General features: G+C 36.1%; 1 protein-coding gene across 6 annotated transcripts in view; it reads right to left on the reverse strand.

Moving 5' to 3' along the window:
• Positions 1–3,958: 3,958 nt before the first annotated feature.
• PCGF5 (polycomb group ring finger 5) overlaps positions 3,959–24,229 on the reverse strand; it is a 100,481-nt gene continuing 80,210 nt past the window's right edge. For 5 of the 6 annotated variants that reach the window (XM_055719996.1, XM_055719994.1, XM_055719993.1 and 2 more), the window contains 5 exons: positions 20,991–21,139; positions 19,570–19,668; positions 17,869–17,958; positions 15,963–16,022; positions 3,959–13,677 (listed from right to left, as the gene is read on the reverse strand). In XM_055719996.1, coding sequence (XP_055575971.1) covers positions 13,630–13,677; positions 15,963–16,022; positions 17,869–17,958; positions 19,570–19,668; positions 20,991–21,139 — 446 coding nt within the window. In that variant the 3' untranslated portion in view covers positions 3,959–13,629. The remainder of the gene's footprint in view (positions 13,678–15,962; positions 16,023–17,868; positions 17,959–19,569; positions 19,669–20,990; positions 21,140–24,229) is intronic. The other variant, XM_055719998.1, reaches the window with a different exon arrangement.

Genomic DNA, 24,229 nt, shown 5'->3' on the forward strand with positions numbered 1-24,229 from the left:
TCAGGAGACAGACCTGAACAGATTTAGGTATAAATTCTGATTTCACATTACTGTTGCCTTGAAAACTTATCTTTCAGTTACTTTCTTGTACTAAATTGCTCTACTCTGCTTTCACCTATGTCCACGTTGCCATGGCAAAGTCACTCCTGCATGTATATGTTTTAAATACATAACTTCCAAAGCGCTCTGGATTCCTTTGACATGGTAGGCATCTATCTTCCAGGTGATTTTCTTGGTTTAGATTTCCACAACAGCATCTAAAAGCCTATGTACACGTTACATGTTACACATATGAGTACTCTTTAAGCACATGCCTTTTTACAGGATCAAGCATCTACATAACATGTATTTGGTTCCATGCTATTACAATACTGCAAACACAATTCCTTGTGGTGTTCACAGCAAGTATGGAAAATTAAGTTATAGCAGCCTTTGGTTGAAAACAAGAACAGTGCAGCTTTTATCCTTCATAGTATAATATCTCCAAATAAGCTATAGCATTATTTATTTATTTATTCTTGTATTAACACAAATCTCCACTAGCCTGTCACAAGGACCAAACATTTTTCATTTTATAAGTCTGAGAATAAATATAAAAAAATGTCAAAATAGATGGGTAATGCTCTGAACATGCACATTTGTCCTCAAAGTGTTAGCCAGAGAGCTCTTCAAAACAGCAATTATTCAAAAATTGAAAAATTTTTGAATTTTACGCATTGCTTACCTCAAGCAGATTAGCAGTGTTCTTTCATTTATTTGTAAGGTACTCTGGAAGCACCTTTTCACTCTAAGAAGAAAGATTCTGGCAATCAGCAGAACATGAAAAGAAGGATAGGATGACTGCTGCAAGTTACAGAACTCTTTACCACTACAGATCCATGCCTTTTTCCTCTCGTTCCAGGGAATTTCATTACCAGAGAACAACAATCTGAGCTGAACATTTGTAGAAAAAGAAAGGGTCTAGAAGTCGTCTGTGAAACTGCTGTTTAACATTATAATGCAATCAATGCTGCGGATGGAGGAGAACACTTTGGTAAGTACAGGTGGTATTCTGGGTGCCGTTTGCTTTCAAGGGGTACCCCTTAGGAGTACATCTCTTCTCCCCCTTTTAACAGATTCAAATACATTCCAGAACTTAGAGAAAATGAATGCTGTCCAAATAGCCAATTCTGGATGCTGTACCATAGAAAATCTATGGAACTATTTAATATATGCAGTATAAACCCAAAGACATAGTCTGTACACAATGCTGTATAGTAGGTTTTACAATAAATAGTAGGAAATCTGTTCTTTTCAGCTAAGCTAACACTTCCTAGATGTACACTAGAACACAGGCAATTTTTTGCTATCATAAAATTCTTTTATATCAAGGCTGGTGACAGTCAAACTGTTCATATGAACCAGACTCAGGTGACTGTGTTCAGTTTTGTAAGTCCTGTGGAATCAGGCAAGTAGCCCCTTATATCACGAGTAAATAATTTATTTCTTAGCAGGAGTCATGCATTATCTGTCTCAGAAGAGACCATTACATCTGCTGCTCAAAGCCATTTTTCTGCTGGGAGTTCTTCACGAGTAATAAGGTGGTTTCCAAATTTAACATCCTAAGCTAGCAAAGCACAGGAGCAGCAGCAAACTTCCCCAGCTCACTCCTTCGGGTCGTCAGAAAGCTTCGTGTTTGGTGCAGCATAAGGACAAGATGAGCACGCAGAGCAGTCTCTTTATATCTGCATCACTTTTAGGAGTTTACAGGGAGGAGCATGGGAATAAAACACCTTTTAGAAAGCAGTCAAGGCAAAAGGCATACCCCTCAGAAAGACCTGGACAGAAAAATTAAAAGGAAGAATACTGGCTAGTAACAAGCTCTGCCAGTTCTACAGACGTACTAGGACATTAAAACCAGTAGGGGCTACTGGCAGCTGGACTGGAAGTCTGCAGGGGCGGGCACTGGCACATGCATATTGTGCATCTTCAGTCACCAAAGGATGACATTAAATCCAAGGAGTTTAAAGTGTCTCCAAAACTGCTGTTAAGTACAGCTTTTCTTAAGAATAGGTTCTTTATGGTAATTATTTTCCGTATCTGTAAATGCACCTAATGTAGTCATTTGTGTACTGCAGGAAAGGACGAACTTCACCTATAAATAGTTTAGAAAAGATGGACAGAATGGTTTTGAATACAAGAATGTTTTCTCTTCCTGTGTTAGCTTAATGGGATACATGCCAATGCTTTTATGAATTATGAATGCAGCAGTTTTCTTTCCAAATGAAGATGTTGGAAGTCTGCCACTGGAACGAGGTGCTCATATTACATACTGCCAGCAAATTTCTGTTTCTTTAATGAAAACTAGATTACTAAATCACTTTTCTTCTGAAAAACATTACTCTTGCCTATAATGATGTTGCACAGCATATTCTCTAGAATAAAAGGAAAAAAAAAAACCCCAAGACCAGGACAGAAAACATTTTGGATCACAGTTCTAACGGGGAAATTCATATGCTGTGCCCCTGATGTAAATAGCTGTTTGTATACCACCTACCTTCCTCCTTCAAAAAAAAATAATCCGGACTTATGACTGATCAAGCATTTGTTACTAGTCCTATGCCTGTGTTTTTCCCCACAATGATACTCTTTTTAGCTACCTGAAACAAAGTAATTCTTTAAAATAATGGAATCACCAACATTTTTAATGGAAATCTTGCTTGAACATCACTCCCTGCTTAGGACCAGAATTTCGCACTTAAATATGATTCAATTTCTGTTCCATAAAGAATGTAGCGGCATTATGTGAAGTTTGGTTGTTTTCTTTTTTTCCACTGAGTGACCCCTAAATCTCAAGAACACTTTTAGATGAAGAGAAAGTATTAGTTTGTGACCTTTGACAAATCTGGAGGTCAAATATTCAACATCAAGAAGGTTCAAAGAAAGCCAGTGAGGCTGCAGTGCTTTCCCTGCACAGATTACACAGCTGCCAGCAGTGCTGCAACTGCTCTTTGCCCGTCTATCAGCAAACCGCAATGTTTCTAACAAATCCCAAGGAAAACGTGTCTCATTTAATCATATATATATAATGCAACGTATATACCTTCACATTTTGTGTTCACAAGCAATTAATATCTGTTCTTCTGCTAACTTCTGGGATTTTACAAGAGGATGCAAAATGCTATTTGTTTCAGGTCATTTTAGTTTAATCAGCAATCCTTTCCACCATTCCCAAACCTGAACCACATCTCAGATCTCATGCAGTGGTACTGCAGGTTTCACAGCAGCATCTCAGATAAAAGGTATGAGTTTTTTTGACTGACAGCTCTCCCTCCATTGTTTTTCTTTGCAATAACTCAGTATCTAGCACGAAGACTGTTAGTTCATACCAAGGGCTCATTTATAAAGATCCCCTGGCTTCCAATTTGCATACACATTTGTTTTATGTTACCTTAGAGTCAAAAAACCCCCAACAACATAATAAAGGGTAATCGGAAGGTAAGTGCACAGAACAATAAATACTGCTGAAACCATATTAAGTCAGAAAAATGTCGAAAAGGAAAAAAAAAATCTGACATGATAAAAAGCAGTGAAATTATGTTTTAAAAAAACCTGTGGCAGAAGCTCTATGGGATTGTTTAGTACTGAAATGTACTTTTTTTTTTAAAAAAAAGAAAAAGTCTCAAACACACAGTCACACTGCATAACCCACCTGGTTGTATTTTACAAATGGGATGTCAAATCCAGCCAACTTCAGTGTTATGCAGCCTTTGCACCCATGAAAATTAATGGTAAAGCTCTCTATGACATTAACAAGAAGAAAACTAGGCTAAGTACCTTCAGATTTTTCTAGAAGGGAAAATGTTACCGCATTCCATTTTCTTTGCTGCACTTCTGTGAGCTGATAGTTTGCTTGCATGATTAAGATATAAAGCTAGTAAATGTTTTAATTCAAATATTATTACAAACCAGAGAGAAGTCAGATAAAACCAGAGATTTTTTATTGCACAAAATAAATTATATAGAAACAATGCAACAAAACAACTTGTATTGTAGGCTGCACAACAGATGTTACAACATGAATATATTTATTGCTTTGAGAAAGGAGCAATTTCAGTGCTAGTAAGCAGATTAGTTATACTTCTTGCTCATCTAGATTTTTCAGAAAATTAATCCAACTGGGCTAGAGGCATCTTGCAGCATATGGGTCAGACCAATTTGTTATTTGTTATCAGCTATTATAAAGGTGCTGTCAACATTCTTGACATTAGCATGAAGCACTCAAATAATTTAATGTCACTGGTACTGGGCCATACAGGTAGTTACAGAATTAAAAATACCTTTACTTATCGGAGGTATTTATACACAAGATTCTAAAAGGTCCATTTACAGGGTTTGCATGAGCTGTTGCTTTAAAATAAATCTCGTTTACAAACGTCAGCGTAGCTTTGAACAGGCACACCTCCCTCTACACCAAGAGGCAGGACCGTGGGGTTCTGCCAGACTCCCCCCTAGTACCAGCGCTCCCCTTACCTAATCCTAAAATCGCTACTAGTGCTAACTCAGTTATACACGTCTCATTTTTTCCAGGGCCACACTCAGCTTCTAAGGGCTTTAGCACAGATTAAAATAAACCCCCAACATTCCATTGGTAGCACTGGGTGAAATTTACGGTGGTTTTTAAGATACTTCAAAACACAACATATTTGGTTCTTTAAAAGATACAAGACTGCAATACTGGTAGTTGCACTCAAACGGATTTAAGTCTTTAAATTGTTACTTTGTGGACCCTGAGATGCTGACTTCCAATAAATTACTATAGAAATTAGCTCAACAAAAATTATAAAAATGGACAATATTGAAAAAATAAAATGCATCAAAACCTGATCACTTGCAGATCTTTGTGAGGCATGTGTATTAACGGCATTGTGCCGTTACAAGTGTTCATAGCCTGACTGAAACCATCCACCAGTTTGACAATTACACAAGTATTTACTCGGCTGAACTGTAACACTGAATTCTACTGCTAGTGTATACACTCAGTGTTGCAAAACTCATTTACTTATGGGAAGGTTAATGTAAGAAGATTAAATTTAAGCAATATTAGCCACCCATGAAAGGAAATTCAGTGAGGAAGTGGGGCCATTTCAAGTCTTAGCCATAAGGATAATAAAAGAAAGTAGCTCCACTGAGGTCAAGCTGAAGAGCTTAACTCAGCATCGGGCCCATGAGTAGACCCCTGTAGAATCCCATGGGAACAAGTAAATAGATTTTGGACTGCCTGCTAACAACCACAACGGTATTCACCACTCTTTACTGTACTTGAATAAAATCCTTTGCTTTACTGTTTTTTCCCCTGAAACTGCACTAATGCACTATGTTGATCAAAATATAGTTGAGTGAGGTTTCAAACAGATGCAAAATACTACAAGAAATAAGTTACTCTGAATTTAAAAAATACTATTTGTACAAATGCTCAGAAGCTGTAGTGATGCAATCATGTTTCATGTACGTACCCTGCTGCAGTTTCCTTTGGAGGAAAGTATTATACTTGACTAATCTGGCATACTTTTTCATCTGGGGAACTGTTTTTTTAAATCCTGTGCATAAAATTCTGTCTCCGTTTTATAAAAATCTTTATAAGTATAGTAAGATTCAGCTGAATAACCAAATATACCCTGAAACGTCCATTAAAACACACCCATTGCAAAAAAATTATTAGTATTTTTTGTAATTACTATGAACTAGAAATGTTATAAGACAGCTAATATCAAAGATGGAACACAGCACCACCAGCCTATGTTTTGCAATTAGTTTTCTGATTGGACAGAAAATATATTCTCATCATCAGATACAGTTGATTAAGTTAAGAAATGCATTTAGCCCAGCTGTACTAACTATACAGCTTCACACAGAATAAACATTCCATAAATCAACAGAAAATGCATTTGAGCACAAAAAATAAAAATATCTAAGTGATTCTCTAAGCAGCATTTTGGTTTTGTTTTCTTTTTTTTCAAAACATTAACATAGATAGATATTGGACTGATTAAATATCTACAAGTGCTTTGCCTTTACAAAAATACATATACTCTTAATAGTAGGATAGACTGTCATTAACAATGACCTGTGTTTTCTTTCACTTCAATTTGAATGATTTATAAGCTAAATTTTACAACCACAAAAAGGTTTATTTGTAATATGATGTTATCACTTTTGACAAAAAGCTTAAAACATTTTATACTTTAAAACAGATTAGCAACATAAAAATCACAATATGTTCTATGAGCTCCTAAGTACTGTGAGGGCTGCTTTATTAAAAACTGGTAACCACTGATCAAATGCAAGGAAGCATTAGAACATTATTACTGCTCACCATAGGCTCCTTTCTTATCATAACTTGGATCACAGCTTATATAAGGACACTTAGGCCCCCATCCCAAAAAAAAAAAAAAAAAAATTTCCATTGAGTGTAGCTCTATATCATCTGTTCCGTAGCTTGGAACATCCAACAATTCAGGCTTTGCACTAATTTTAAAAACTGCAAAATATTTTCCTTTCAATAGTTAAGTCTACAGTAAGGGAAAAAATGATGCATTGCTTCATGTTTATTCTAAGAAGCTTGTATTTGAGAAAAAAATATGATCAGTAAGTTTTTAGAATGAAATATTTCAGTCAGCTAAATAATTAAATTGTCCTTTTACTTTCCAGTTTAGTTAATCACTATCCTGGAGAATGAAATCAAGATATTTGGATTTCTTTATTCTTTCTACTTTAGACTGCACAAGTAAAATAACTGACTTGCTAAATCAATGGTCTCACATCAAGGACAGCAATGCCATTTGCTAAAAAAATATCTATAAAAATCTGTAAAACATACTTAGTATCTTCTCATTATCGTCCAAGTCTGTCCTTTCCACCCTCCAAAATATCACTGAACTATGACTAAAAAACCCCAAAGTAGCTTGGTGAATATTTTGTGCTTTGGAAGGTTTGCAGGATTGACAGCACACTGAAGTTTGTCATCAGTTCACAGGCCAGGTATAGCAGACACATCAGGGAGACAAGCCTTTGTGCTTTGCTTCGGGAACATGAGCTATGTAAACTCAACGAGCTACTTTAGGTCTGTTAACCTTCATGCTACTCCTGTTGGTTTTTTTCCTTTTCTGTTTTGTTTTGGAGACCGCTAGGTGTGCCTAACCCCTTAGCTTGGTGACAGGCGGCCACCACCAGTTAAGTTCTCCTTGACTGATTCCAGGTTTAACTCTTAACCACTGCGCTCCAGAGAAGTGTCAGTGCCTTCTCCGAGTCAGTTTCTGGGTGGCTTTACCTTTGGTATTAAATAGGTCCCTTAAAACTACTAGGCAATCAAATTATCCATAAAAATAGTTTATTTTAAAAAAACTTTTTTTTTTTTTTATGAACAAACTAAATATCTGACAACAAAGAGTAATTTAAAATCAATTAGCATCTGGTACTTTTCAGTAAAAAGAGAGCATGTTTCATCTTATCGCATCAAAATTCATGAGACAACAGCAGCAATGTCTACTATACCCAATATAATACAAACCAGAACTTTAGGAGTAGAATACCGTCATAAAATGTGCCTTGCACTTCGATAATAAACATCTTTATTACAACCTCATTTGTAATACAAACCTCAGTATGCTAACTAGCAGCACAAATGTTTTACTGTTGCAGAAATTCTCTGTTATATAGCAACCTACTCTCAGCTCATACTCTGCTTTCCACTCGCTACCATGAGGAAAAAGGAAAATGCACAGTAACTACTTCTGTTCACCTCATCCTGTCAACTGTCACATTATTAACCTTGTTAGAAGCATTTTCTAAAAATACACAATAAAGTTAGTTCAAAGAAAAGTACGCGTAATGGTTCAGATAAACAAGCAAAGTCAAACCAATGCCTCTCTTTGGTTAAGATGTATGTAATGCCTAAAACTTCCACTTGTAGATATCTTTCATTCCAGAATGTCTCCTCCATCCTGAACCTACAGAACTGGGTCTCTTTCTGCAAGTACCAAAGGTAGCCTGGACATTTCCATCCCTCTATAGAGCTCTGCCGTTTCACTGCCGCACTCCAGAACTGTATGGATCTATATAGTTTACTAGAGAATGAAACAACAGCTTTACTCAACTGTAGTAGTAGGCTACCTGAATTCAGAAGATTTACGGCACATATCTTGGATGGCAGAATCTGTCAGGAATTCATTAATTATTCAGTATCTTATTCTGGAGTCTGACGTTTTAATCTGATCTACAGACTGTGTAGCTGGTAGTAAAAAAAGATAAATCAACAGGTAGATCTGCTTATGAAGAAAAATACACTACAACTACAAGATGGTTTTTTTGAGGATATTCCTACAGAGGGATGTTTCAGCTCAGGTCTGAAGGCCAGACTACCCACGTCGTATAACTATTGGTAACGAGCAGTTAGAAGCTTTTCACTTTTCCTTTAGGGTGAATCAATCCCCTCTGTCCTGGAACTCATCCTGGAACACACTCCAGTAGACTGCAATCCTTCCCCAAACATGTATCTCTAGCCGAACACCTTGTGGAAGCATTACCTTGTTCAAACTGGCTAGAAAGGATTCTAAATGCCGAACTGTGAAAACTTTGTTAAAACCCATTAGAGCTACCCGACGAACAAAACCCAATGAGTGATGCCTTGTGCAGTTTCTCCTTTAGAACTTCACAATGTTTCTACTTGTTGGGCAGCAAATGGGCTCAGGTATGGGAATGGGCAAAAGATTTGTAAGAACCTAGGATTAATTACAGGACAGAGGGTGCCTGAATAGACGTTTTAACGGAGATAAATAATAACATAACATAGCATAAAGTAAAATGAGAGAGGAATATCCTGCATGACATATGCATTTCCAATGGAAGCAAACAGATGCTGCCAACCTGTCTAGGTTAAATGAAGAAACTGGAACAAGCTCTTGACAGCGTATATATGTGCTGTGGATAGGCATGTAAGTCTTAACTGCCTTTGGTCTTCTCCAAGATAAAAATGATCAGTCCATGTAATTAACCAGTATTTTATGTAGCCTCTCTGTAAACAGGGCTCAATCGCTCAATCTATTTATTCTGGGACTTAAGACTGGCTTTGAACAACTGTCTGTTCTCCAGTCGTACCATAGTACCTGCCTGAGCTGGATGCTATTCCTTTTGTTGCAAGCCCTCCCAGAACTATTTTTTCTGTGGAGTGAATGCCTCTTGGTGTCTTCAGTGATATGAAAATGTACAAAAATCACAAATGGAACAATGCAACTCATTCACCGGTTCGATTAAAGGACTAAAACCTGGCCTATTTTGTTATTTTAGAGAACAGCAGAGAAGGAAAAATTGTTTACTTCTCTCAAAAAGTCATGCGTAATGATTATACATGGGAGAGATGAGATGAAACTCTGGACCATTACTTTACCTGCAGCAGAGAAGACGACCCTAGCTTATATCTAAATGGTACGTGATCAACCTCTTTTCTCCTGCAGATACATACTGGAACTGGTTTTGATAACTGCAGAAGAGAAAAGTCAAATCAAATTGTTGGAACCTATGGAGAATAAAAAAGGAGCAAGATCCAGAATTCAAGGGTCCCTCATGCAGAAACTGAAATAATTTCAATATAAAAGTAATTCTTTTCACATAGTTTCCACCGAGATAGGGTTTTTTTTCAATTTTAAATTATCTAATAGAACACGTTTTTTTCTGCTTGTTTCCCATGAAAGAAAGCTTCTCAATACAGCATGTCTATGAAATATTCTTGTTGAAAATACTAAGACCATAAATAAAATACCAAAGGAAATATCAGCCTGCCAAATGCAAATAATGGGCTTAAAGGTATTCCGTATTATCAGGCACTTTGCTTTATGTAATGTTTTCAGTAAAGCCAAAGTTATACTTTTTATAATTTTTTTTTTTTTTTTGCATAATAACTGCAAGCCAGCTGAGTATGCACAATATACTTACAGCACTGCGTACTCCTAGGACCCAAATCCCAGAAGCTTTCATGTGAACAGTACCTATAGTGATAAGTCACTTAGATTATTGTAGTAATCGTATTTGGTATTTCATCCAAATAAAAATATGTTTATATGACTAGGCCCTTAGCTACGAGCAGTGTAGTAATGCATGATGAAAGATACATTTATTGATTAATCATCTAATTCCATATTGTTTGAGATATTATAGGATCTTGTTTGTAAATTCTAGCTTACAGTTTGTTACCAGAAAAATTCAGCATCCAGCTATGCTCAACAAAAAGTTGCTTATGACTTTCACTAATGAGTCACCCCAGAGTTAAAAGTAGATACAAGTTTTTTCGCTTTCAGGGAAAAAAGCCTCACCACCAAATGTGCCAAATAAGAGACAGCAAGGTTAGGTAGTAGTGTGGAATTTTTTAGGTCTACCTCTGCAGCTAGGTACTGCCGATATGGAAAAGCCACAGAGACACAGTGGCAGCAGCACTTATTTTATATTCCTATTCTTTATAAACATGCAGTGGTTGACACTTTGTCATGGAAGTGCTCGGAAAGTGTGACTGTACGCAGACATCTGCTCTAGGATGGCATATGGTGCAGTTTTAATGGAATGCTTAGGTACTCGTTTCACTTTACCCCATCTTTGGCACACAGGAATCTGTACATGCATTCTCATCCTCCTATGCTGTTCAGATATTCTTAATTGGCACAAATGAATTAAATATGCATATCTGTAAATACTTGGCACATACGTACTGCATGGGACAGAAATTTCCTGTAAAGAAGGCAACACCTGTCTTATACAAGCTGCCCAGTTAAGATACGTACTTCACTGGCACTTCACTGCTACAGAAACTATTAATCTATAACAGCACTCAGGCACCCTGCCATCAAATCAGAAATGCATAAAGTGTGGGCGGCTAGATCATATGCATTTAATGCCATGATTCTCAGCTGGGAACATTAAATCATATCTGTCAGTATTTTCCATGCTTAAAATGAAGATTTGCCTTCTGCAATCTAGCTTTAAGTCCTATCAAGAAAATACCATGAATTAAACCAATAATTCTGATCAAGAGAACTCATGGTTCTCTGAACTGTGAACACAGAAAGTCATTAAACAGTCAAATCTTCTATTAGTTGCCGTTCAGAAGTCAATACAAAGTAGTCCTATTTCAGGAGTGCCATTAGGTGGTGCAAACTTCCGTGTAAGATAACTTAAAATGGATTAAAAATAATGCGTTCTCCTCTTTTTCAAACAAGCCTGTTCAAATTTGTCAAAACAGCAAGTGTGATTGTTGAGAAAAAAATCGTCCCCTGAACCAAGCAGAAATTATGCTTAAGCGTACTACCATTAGTTTTGTGATAAACTGAATGCGGCATTTTACATCAAGTGAGTCTACAGTGAAAATTCTAGTATAAAAACACGTGAAATATATAAAAACTGTAAGGTGTCACTGTATGTGCATTTACGAATAATATCTTATTTCTACTGTACAAAACAACTATATTCTAAAGAGAAGAATGATTTGCAATTAGAACGCATGCTCTGCTCTGCCAAGCTACTCCATGAGAAGGGCCTCCATATACACAAAGAATCTCTTTCTCCCTAGAGGCTTTGCAGAGGAGAAGGGCCCTCCCTACATGGAGTATCCTCTTGTTTCTGTCAAATAGCACAACATCTACCGGGTGGGCAAAAAGTGGACCACTCCCTGCAGCCAGCACGTGCACCCCTTCCCATCTACACTGTGGGCAAACTGGTGCCTGGAGCAGTCAGCACACTGCCTGCAGAAAGGAGCAGCAGCTTCCTAAATGCTTTGCTTCCCCAGGTTCACTGGCATCTGCACAATATGTGCAACCTTGACCTGCAATGGCAGGTTTCCTGAACAGACTGCTACCGACAGTATCTTTTTTTTCTGCATGTCATACGGGCTTTGGAGTGCAATGGTAGAATTCAACCCAACTATATATGGATTCCTCAAGTCATCAATGTTGGAACTCCTACTAACATTAAAGGGGCCAGATGTAATACACAACATGGTTACTTCTCCTACAGCAACACACCAATGTACACGAACGTAAATTTACAAAGGAGTTAAGCCTTGCGTCTGTCTTTTGTACTTGATCCCAAGATAGAATTTTCATTTCGCCTTATCCAAGAATGATTAGCTCACTCTACAGTAGCTTCTGAAAAATTGATTTTGGTTCCCTTTTGCTGTATGCAAAAGGCATAAGAAAACAAATAGTTATTTACAATACTAGCAGGCATGTATTAAGTAGAAATTACATAAAGGTACTGAACTATAAGTAGTATCTCCACAGAATCTGAAGTGAAAAACTCAACTGACTTTTAAGCAGAGCAAAGACAACGGAAGACTACAGAAAACATATGCATTACTATGCTCCCTGCAACACTACCAGGAACCCCAATAAACATTCTATACTAGGACCATTACGCTTGCAATACCTAAGGCAACAATCTCTTTTTATCCAGCACTACCAGGTCTTGGAAAAAAAAAATGACCTTAACAATTATTTTGGTCAGACTGTTTATCTTCAGTATTGCATTACCTCTAATTTTATGGAAATAGTTTTATGATGTGACTTTAACTAATGAAAATTTCTGTAATGAATTCTAAACTCCAGATAGTCACAAGAGATATATAATGTAATTAAAGCTATGTATTATTTTTGTCTTAGCGTATTATATATCTCCAACCAATCTCAAAAGGAAATGCTTACTATAAACGGCAATAATGATGTAAAATTTTGCCTTGGTTGTAATCTTATAGTGAAATTTATTTGTTCCATAGACATTTACATTATTTTTAACTTCATTTTTATGGAGGCTTTATTAAAAGAAATGTAATCTGACCAGAAGCCATTCCCTAAAAATAGCTAGTATCCCACATTCCAGTCTTTAGGGAAACCATAGAAAAGTGCAATCACAAAGGCTGTGATGCTTTTAAGCAATATTAGCAAATTCTATTTAGAAGATTTAAAATTGCTGTTTTGAATTACCATTTTCTGCATCTCTTGTTAAGGGTAATTAATCTTTACTCACTGCAAAAGGACTGTTGCACACTCATGAGTGAGCTATACCTGGACCCATGAGAAGCTTATCAAGAAAAAAGTAGTGGCCCAATCACCACTTGTCTAAATATATTTTCTATACAAAATATTTTCAAGGTATAATCCTCAGTTATTTGTACAGTACTCTATGATTTAAACAACAATATTCAGTAAAATAGTAAGTGTGTGAAACTGCAACACCACATGGAATGAGCACTCTGCCATTTTGCTAGTGTAATCAATATTAGGACCAGAAAAATTTTCTAACACACAAGCAAAAATATTCCATAGTTTTTGAATCTTGACTGTACACATCATGATTTTGGCTATGATTTGCAGCACACTCGTAAGATACACAAATATCTTATGCACATTTCAGTAGCAGAATGGCACTTGGCTTGCTCTAATAAGAAACAACAGAGATGCAACTGACAATTTTAAGAAAGACAATGTCCTTATTTGCATGCTGAAAATCTGGTTGTGTCCCCCTAATCCAGGCACATCCATTCATTGTGCAATCTGTCGATGGGTAAACAAATAGTGCAGGATTCATCTCAGTGGGATCTGGCCCTTTGGTCTAACCGAAGTCAATTCTAGGTCGATACTGAAGTACCATAGGGTAAGACTAAAAATAAAAGCAAAAGAAAAACAACAAAAACAGACAAGAAAACATGAGGACATAATTCATAAAAACTACAAAGAAAATACTATTAAAGATTGCCTTAAGAATAGCCATAGCTTATCTCTAAGACACATGTATATGAGAATCAGTTTTATGTATACGAATAATTCTATACATTTCAACAGTTAAATCCACACCTGTACTTCAAATCTCTATTTAATCTCTAAGTCAGTTAGTTGTAGTTATTTGTCATTAATATAAAATTCCTGTAGCTGCTTTTATATATTTCACTTGGAGTGCTCAAACAACTCCTCTTAGTTCTGTGTTGCTGTGTTTGAGAAAAAGCAATCTTGAAATTTTATAGTTTCTAAACCAAAGTATATTTACAGATTATGATCTTTGATTTTTATATATACGGAGGTTCCATAGCTATACTAGTAGTCAGCACTAGTTAATGGAAACCAGGCTACTTCTGGTATTAAAAAGAAAAAAAAAAGAAAAAAAAAAATCAGGTCAAATTGCTGTCAGCTGATTTTCTGAGAGATGAGGGCTAACTTCTCACCCAAATCCAAACTCCTCAGCTTCAGATCCAGTGATACATTTTTATTAATTCCTACTGGGACAACTGCTGGGATCCCTGAACTGGACAAAACTGTTGTGGAATGGGAGGCAAGAGTGAGTTTCCAGAAAGTGCTGTGGAATGCCTGGGCGCTTGTTGCTGGAAGTGCTTTTTCACTAATTGTCTTATTTTTTCAGCATGTCAGCATTTCATTTAAGTTTGATGTTTTCCTCTTAACTTCATTAGGATACTGGACATTTTCTACAGCATGAAACAGAGGAAAATCTTATTGTCTCAGCAGCTTAAATACCTCCTTGCCACAGGGCAGAGGAACATAACTAATATAAATTTCTTATGGCACATTCGGAAATACAAAGAATTACTACAGAAGCTATCATTAAAACCAGGAATATTTTACTGCATCCTTCAAATGCAATTCAGATGAACTTCAGCGACCAAAAAAAGAAAGATACCGCTGCAGAGACTTATACAGGTTAATAAACCTTCCATGCCATGGTAGTGAAAAGGTCACCAGAACTAAATGTGATCACACTTGCTGGGGATTTACAAACTGGAGTGCAGAGAAATCACAACATAAACCAAGAAGTATTCAACAGTAGCAGGATAGCAGGAGCATTTAGAAGAGAAGACAGGGGGCACCATGTGTAGTCTGCATGTGCAATTATCAAATATACATTTGTAGTATCATAAATTACTTGGTCTCAGATTTTTATTTTTATTTTTGCATAGGATATGACTACCATATTATTTAAATGGTATTTCACATGTTTTTCACTTTGATTATATAAATTGTCTCTTAAAGTTTTCCGATCTAATTGCAAGTGCACGAAGGCACAGACAGAGCGGTCATCTCACCGAAACTGCCATGTAAACCAGCGAGGCTCTGTGTCTTGCAAATAAATTTACAAAGCAACTGTACAAATAAAATGCACTATGCTGCAACAATTCTAATTATTGAAGTACGCATGACTGCAGTAGGTCACTCCCATCCACAGTGGTGAGTGAACCTCTATCATCAATTTCAACTTTTTGCTCAAGCAAAAATATTATTTCAATCTTCCAAAGTAATTTGTAGAAACTAGTTTAAAATTCTCAATGATGAAACTGAAATACTGTTTCATATTGGTATGAACCAGATTGATCAATGAAATTCAGAAATCAGCTTCAGTTTGCAGGTTCAGGAGGTTTTGGTTTGTTATATTCTGGAGATTAGGCATTATTCCATTTCTAATTTTAAAAGATGTGAAAGGAATATAGAATTAGAAACAGCTAACATTTCCTTACTCCATTAAAGACAGCATGTGAATTGCCATAAAGAGATGAAACCAACTCGAAGTCTCTCTTGATTCACACTCTTCAGTTTTGGATCCCTCATCAATGACTGCACAATGCTACTAATTAGAAGGATGAGATAGGAAGAAGTAGATAATCCTTCCAGACTGATGCAGGTTATCAGCCCACAGAATATCTCTCTAACAAAACCATAAATGGCCTAATGTAAAGTAAAAGAAACTCCTAAACATTTTGAATGGGTTCTAGTTATTCATTCAATGAAGCTTTTTCTGAAGGAACAAAAACGCTCAGGCCTTGCTCATAGAGTTTTAGCACTTTGTAGTGTGGAATTATAAAAACTCCACAACTTGGGTTAAATTGAAGTGCTGACAGGACCTTAATGACTGTAGTATGTACAGTCGTGAGTGCCTCTTACCTGATAAAAAGTGCCATCCTGAGAGCAGACTTGCGAAGATGAGCAGTTCTGACACCGAAACTGCGAAGGAGATGATTTTCTGATCAGATAAGAGGCAGCCACAGCTGGACATACACATTTACTATTTAATTTTTTAAAAATTTTCAAACGAAGAGCTTAAAAATAACCTATTTCTTTAAAACAGGAGACTTCTCTAATGCATAAATGGTTATGTTCCCTTTACTACTCTACCTCTTGTAAGGGCCACATGTATGCCAGTAAAAGCTCACAGTGAATAGTACCGAAGTCGGAGATAATGGATTTACTTGACCTTCATCCAAAAGAAAAGACTGTTAATTAATTACCATTGCAAATTCTGTTTTACAACAAGACCCAATGCAGTTAAGGAAAACAAAGTCACAGAAGCCCAGATGTCACTGGATTTATTACCAGTGCAATGTAATTTTTACAGAGTTTTGTCTGTCATCTCTGACTTCAGGGGAGTGCTTTAAAACTACATAAAGGAAAAGATGAACACATACCTGACTATACTATGCGTACATAAACACAACTTACAAATTTAATCAAGAGTTGTCAACTCTTATATTCACTTCATGTTAAAAACTACAGTTCTGAGAATTTTGAAAAATTTTAACCAGTACAAATAATGTCCTTTTTGTCAAGATGATAGTTACTGTTGCTTCCAAACCAATGCAACTGACAGAAGTCCATTTGTAGGCAGGAGCTGCAGGACTGTCATTGAAGAATTCCACTATCAGTAAAGTTTTTGCCGATGGCAAGCCAAACAAACACCCACTGATTTCATGGCAGTACTGGAAAAAGTACTACTTAAAGCTATGTATTGGTGCCATACTGGGGTTTCAGCAATCATCAAATTTCAGTGCAGTATTACTTTCAAATTTAATGACCACATTAACTCCCCTAATTTATATCAAAGTCTATCCTTCCCCCTCCCCCTTCAGATTAAGTTAAAACTTAAAACAAACTTGTGAATTGTTAACTTCACAGTATGCTTAATCCTCTGTCTTCTCTGTCCATGCCCCAGTGCTTTTGTGCTGAGTACTAGGAAGCTTAAAAAAACCCACAAACCAAACCAAGCAAACCGAAAGTTTTACATATCAGTATATTAACATGTGTTAAGTGCTTAACCTCAGCGGCACTCCAATATAGCCTCCACTGGTAGCGACAGACAACAAATCTACACACACTACAAAGTAATAGAGTGAAGAACAATCAATGGCCACACACAAATGTATAGAAGAAAGAGAAGAAATGGGGATATGACTTCTAACAAAAAAAAATTAAATACACAGGTAATATACAGGCTACTAAATCAGAGTACCAGACCTGAAAAAAATGTCTTTTAGTCAGTTAGATATTGCAATTCTAAAATATACACACGCAGCAAGGAAAACCCATTTAGCTGTCTTATCTGGACGTTAGTGTTACACAGTATGTCTAAAAAACTGGGTGTAGTATTAACAGAAATAGTAATAAGACAATTAGATTTCACCAATAATTTTTCAGTGTCACTTTCAGTTTACCAACTGAATAAAAGATACTTAATAAAGAACTGCTGGATGCAGATTCCCCAACTATTGTAACTGAAAAGGTCACTAAAAGAAAATTTGCAGAAAAAGAACAAGTGCTTGGGTTTTCAGATACTTGGCTTAAACCTCTGAGTAGAACTTGCATGTAAAATTTGTATACTTGCTATTTTTAGTTTCAGAATCTTCACAATATACGTGCTGCAGGGTTTCACTCATAGGGTTTAACATAAGAAATCCAGAAAACATGCAAAATGCATTTTTAAATAAGGGGGTTTTGTACCCAGCTGTGAAAGCATGTGTAGTCCCTATAATAAATATACCAAACCATCATTTATTAATAATGTAACAGCATTTACGTTTTCGCCTCTTAGTCTCCATCTTGTCATATAGATGAATTCCATAGTATGATCCTTCCCCATGATTTCTCCATTGCATAGTACATCCAGCTTAAAATACAACAGAACAAACAGTAAGAGAAAGGGATGCAAAATTTTAATGTCTAAATGAACTCCTAAGTGAATCTCTGACAGTTAATCGCTCAAACTCCTATTATTATACAGTAATTCTATCAGACACATACATAAAATCTGGATTAATACAACATGCTAACACTGCTATTTTGTACGCTAGTATTTCACTTTATTCTTTCACTTTTGTGTTTTCAATTAAGGTGTGGACAGAAGAAAGTCTGCTAAACTAGACAGGAAATCACTAGTCGAAAAACACACCCTGTATTTATTAATACTACACAGTATCTGTTTGAAGAAAATGCCTTGTATGTATTTTGAAGGCTTTCTTGCTGCATCAACAGTCTTTCAAACAGAAAGATATAAACCAGAAGTACTTTAATTTTAGTTTTTAAAAATAAATGATAAAGTCATTTTACAAAGTTAAAACCCCCTATAAATTACAAGGCAGATGTAATTCTGAGTGTACAAACATGATTCTTCGTTAACTGAAGACAAAAGAAAAAGAGAAGTAATGATTTTATGTGAAAAATGACTGGTTTAAACTGCATCATAGCATCTTACTTCTAGCCTCCACTGAAAATGTTTGACAATACTATAGCCATAATGCTTTTCTAGTTGTTTTTTTTTTTTAAATTCAGGTTTTGAAGTAAACTGATACTGCGTAACACAAACCATTAAGGTGCCAGAGATAGATTAAATTAACATAATTAGCAAAACCAAATGACATCAAAATGGCTGGTCAGCATATCATGATACGGTGACAAGCTCCTGTGTATAGCTCTGCACCCAGGCTAACTCAGCCCTACCTCTGACCAAAGCTGGGAGGCTGCCGTTTGTGCTAGAGGCAGCATGCAGTTCATGGAGTCATTGACTAGTAAGAGAACTGGCTGAACAAAGAGTCTGTGCTGAGGTCAAAATTCCTGTATCCCTGGGAAGAGGGGAAGCAGAGGCAGGAGTCTCACACTTCCCAGTTCCACCCTGAATCACAACTACTACTATGTTAGAAAATCCCCCCAGGGAACAGTCTTGGCCAAGATCAAACCACTCACGTAGCAAAGACCCTCTCTCCATCAAATTCTACCTAATTCCAATGAAGGTGCAAAAAAAGTCTCTGCATTCTGAAAGATTCAAATGGTATCGCTCCTCATTTCTTCAAAATTACTGGAGACTTTCTTACATCTAAAGACAACAGAACTGCAGAGTAATTTGGTGTATGTCTAGTTGAGCTCTCGTTTTCCTCAGTAACTACAAGCCCAAACCTGTATTAAGTGACTTTTTTATAAGCCACATGGAAAAAGAAAGCATTTATTTTTTACATCAAAATATCAAAACCTTATGTATCTGTTCCTTCCCAGGTGAGCAACAAACTGAAGTTACTAGAATTGTGTGAGTTCCTTGATCAGTAACTTCAATCACTGTGTAAAATGATCACTTCTCACTTAAGGGAAGAAAATACAGCTTGGAATACTGAACAGTACGTAGTGATTGGGCTAAAAATATTCCTCAAATTCAAGTATGACTACATTTCATAAAAACCTACTACTTTGTAGGGAAATAAAAATACAAGCATCATTCTTTTAAATGTACCTCGTAAGAACTTGGAAGTTTTAATTTTAAGCTGAGAAACTTTTTTATAGTTCCCACGGTCACTCGAGTAGAACAGCGGATAAATTTCTTCATTAAACCCTAAAGCAACAGCAACAAAACAGAAAAAACATGTTAGAAATTTTGAGGCACGTAAGCAATCTTTAGTGCAAGGACAGCTGTAATTGATATTTTTTTCAACTAGTAACCAATTCTTTAGAACTCTCTTCTAATCCATATTGGCACCATAGATTCATTTTTGTTCAAAATTTACAGGATGACAAACAAGTTCATTTGACCCATCTCTGGTTCTACAGAAATTTCCAAAAGAAGGGAGGAAAGAAAATAAAACAAACAACCACACACTAAACCACCAAAAGCCCCAGAATTTAAATAATCTGAGTGTCTGTGTTGGTAACACTGGGGGTAAAACAGATGTTACATTTCTTTAGAATTTCTTCAGTCCTTGAGAGAAAGGGGAACTAAAACCATCCTCAAATAATCTAGGTAAAATACAGGGAAGCTACACACATCTGAGACATGATCTATTATCACAGAATCTGTGATCCAGAACCTAACAGCTTTGATTCAACAGGAAAGCTGGAAACCTGCGACTCCTACATAGTGATGGAGATAAAGATTTCTTACTGTGTATAGCATGAACAGAGAGTGGTAACACATACATATATTTTCTTGCTGAATCAGAACTTTTTTCCTGTGTAAGAACTTCCAAAATAATACATGTGATGTAGCACACAGAAAATGTTAGTGTTTTATTAGACAAATCTTTAGTATTTTTTTTAATTTTTGTCTTTGTAAACACTTTCTTCTAGACTCGATACCATTAGGTAATGTTCCCTTCAGGAACAGAAACCAAGTATCTGTAATTCTTAAATCAGCAGTTAGCAGGTATTAGTCTCCACATTTTACAGATGGAAGTGACCTGCCTAAGGCCACAGATGACACATCAGTGTCAGAATCAGGTTTACAGCTCAGAAGATCTGGATCCCAGTCACCCAGTGCACAACGTATCTGAAAAGCAGCTTCATGCTGGCATGTTAAGACAGCGGTCTTGGAAGCGTGAGGCAGCTCACCTACAGCTAGCTTTTTAAGTACCTCCATAGTATGCTGTCATCTGCTGTGTAATGCAGTTATATACCATCAGGGCTGTAGGCTACAGAACTATAATCCATTAGAAAAGAATAAAAATCCACTGTCACAGATGGATTCCTATATGGAACTGTATCTTCTACAAAACTCCAAGATGTATTGTAACGTCTTAAACAAAAGGACTAAATGAGTGTGGAAGTGGAGACAGGTCACCACCTTCAAAGTTCATTGTTGATAGTTATAAAATTATTTGGTTCCGGTAAGATGCTATTCTGCCAGCAATAACAACAGCACAGATTATCTTTACTACTCACTTTGACTACATTATCTCCTGACTGCCCATTGTTGCGTAAACAGTCGAGGCAGATCGCAATCTGTGGGTCACTCCTGTGATAGTCTTTATCTTCTTCATTTTCATCACACTCCTCATCTACTTTGGGTTTATCAGCTTTTGGGCTTTCATCTGTAAAAATACAAAGATGAAATTATTTAAGTGTAAAATAATTACAAGTCACAGTAGCAAGAAACATATTTAAAGTAATACTTCATTTTCAAGAGCATATTTTTTCTTCAAATTAACTTTATACAATTTTAATTCAGTGCGTTCTTAAATTGATCAATTTACCAATCTCTGAAAACAAAGTTTTACTACTTAAATTTTAAAGTAATATGCAAACAACAGATTTCTGTGTGACACAGTGATGGGCCACTAATGGTTATGGCTGTATACTTCTGTTTGTGTACAGTGATTAACACCCTGCCACTGTACATGCATCAAGATCACTCAGCCACATAAACCTACTCTATGGCATGGCAGTTCACTGCCAAAAAATAATTGCTTTAAATAAACAGTGGAATAATTAATCCCAACCCTTGTATATCAAAGCAACATGGGTAATCAATTAACTGCCTGCCACAATGATCCAGCGGAAACAAGTTCCTGAAATGTTATCATGAAGTAAACTAAGGGAAGATAAAAAACTTGACTTTCACTTTTGACCTGGTATAAGTACTGTAATTGCAAAAATTCCAGGTGTCACTCTCCAGAAGGATTTTATAACCAAAGAGTCATATACCTACTTATTCCCCTTTAAAAACAAAGAATACAGAAAAGAGGAATGGTCCCCATACTTTTGGCAGATCACATAATCCTATATAATCACATATACCATGTTATCTCTCTTCACCGATGCTCTTACATGCTCTACTGATTCCTAGTTTAAAAATCGAACTCTTTGGAAAAGGTAACATCTACAGTTTTCCAAGATTTAGCATAGTTGAACACCTGGATGTTAAGACTAGCAAGTACATCTAGATAAGGCCACAACATATGTAAATAACCATACAATGAACCACAAAATGGAGTAATCTTTACAGATTTGGAATCCAATATACAACGACCCTATTATTTAAATTTGTTTTTTTCTGTATCTCCAAGCCATCTATTTTGATTTAAAACAAATTTTAAACTGTTGGAATAAAACACTATCACAAGTAACTTGAATAAGCTACTTGTGCATTTCATGAAAAACTTTCAGATCACATTCTGCTGTTTTCCTACACTTACACAAACTTTTGAAGTCATTTAGAAGAGTTAAGATGGGAAGATAGAATGAAAACTTTAAGAAGTATCAAACCACACCTAAGTTTCTAGGCACAGTAATTCGTTCATTTTATTCTGTTCATATATTCAAGATGAGTTTTCACTACTTTTGTCTCTCAAAATTTTGAAGTATTTTATAATGATAGATTTCTCCACATCTCCCTACTAGCTATTGACACATTTACTTGAATGTGTATCGTACATGCATTTTGTTGCTATCATTTTGCTATGAACAGTTTACAGTATCAAACTACAAATTCTTTTTTTTCTTTTTGTGAAAATCCAGGAAATTAACTCTTTTAAGCAAGCAGGTGCAGTCTACCTGTCACAAGCATTTGTGTGAGGAGTTTGACTATGAGTCACAGATTCTTTGGTAATGCCAACACATCCACAACTTTCAACAGTTATCATTGCTGAGTAATAGAGGCAGATTTAATTATGCAGTTTGAAGAGTCTTGAAAGGCAAACCAACCACAAAATGACGGAAATTAGCAAATTCCAAACATAAAATCATTCCAGAAACTGGTGTGAAGGCAAAAAATGTCACATCTTTCAAGGTATTCTGATAGAAATTGAAATACTCCTCCATGTAAATGGTACCAGACTGTTTGGTAAAAAATCCTTATAAATATTAGAATTAATGATGTTTGTACAGACAGTCTCCAGAAATAAATGAGAGTCCTTTAGAGGCACGTAATTAAAGTTCAGTATGACAGAAGTTAAAAAAGAAAAAAAGAAATTTGCTTCTCACCAAAATGGACTCTGTGTTCTTCAAGCCAGTATCATCAAGCCAAGAACAGAAGACGGGAAAAACAAACACCCCCCCACACCTCCACTCTGTCCTTCCTTACAAAGGAGATCAGTATGTTTCGTGGTTTGTTTTTTCTCCTCAATTTTCTTGCAAACCTTGGAAATCATCTACTTACTGTGCTTTTCTGAGATATTCATCATAAAACTGATCACCAGAGTGAGTCAACATAAAGCTGCTTGCCCTCTTCCTTCTCCAGTTCAGACTGGAGAGGACCAAAAAAGATTTTTTTTCTGTGTACCACGTATGTTTCCTAGCACTGTCCATCAGTTCTCTCTGATAATTGCTCTCCTGTTGGAGACATCAATGCCTGAGATATGCTTTATTTTTTGGGTTTGTTTTTTTTTTTTTCTGACACGTGATAACTGTTAAGTCCCAGGATTTTTTTTTTACAGATCTTAGATGCTAAGGTTAGGAACTGTATTGTGACCTGTGGTACAGGACATAACTGATGGACTCTTTTAAACTAGACTGACTGTGTGATGGCAGGGCATGGTACTGACAACTAAGAAGACCCTTCTTACTGAAATTATTCTCACCAAATAATTTATTCTCAGGCAAGATGCTTGTTTATGGCAGAGAAGAGTTTAAATGCTCATAATTTGTCTCAATGAGTTGTCATGACTTCCAAATGCTTTGTAGAGCCAAATTTCCATAGCCCAAGGATACAGTCACTAACAGAGCTGGATACATCTGTAGCTACTTAAAAATACATTTTCAGAGTTATAGAGCCTTCCTCTGATTCACAAAACAATACAATCACACATTACACTTTCTGACCAACATCCATTAGGTTTACCATTACATTATGGGAGGAAGGTAAGAATCAGAAGAATAAATTGGTTAAAGTTAGTCTCATTCTTTTGCACAAATTTTCAAAATGTAAGTTGTTTTTTTAATCTGTGAATATAGCAGAAAATAGTTTTCTAAACAGTCAACAAACATCTATATTCCATAAAAATATTTTCCAAGTGTTTTAAAAACTCAAGAGGTATACACTACACAGTATGTTGTAGTAAACTGATATAATCTAATCTAAACTGTCCTGCAGTTCTTAATTATATAATAGATAGAATCTTGTCCCTTATTGTGGATGCCAAATGTAAATCAATGAAACTAGCAAGAAAGAACATGAGACAATA

The sequence above is a fragment of the Falco cherrug genome, chromosome 9 (genome assembly GCF_023634085.1).
Source record: "Falco cherrug isolate bFalChe1 chromosome 9, bFalChe1.pri, whole genome shotgun sequence".
In the NCBI taxonomy this organism is placed as follows: Eukaryota; Metazoa; Chordata; class Aves; order Falconiformes; family Falconidae; genus Falco; species Falco cherrug.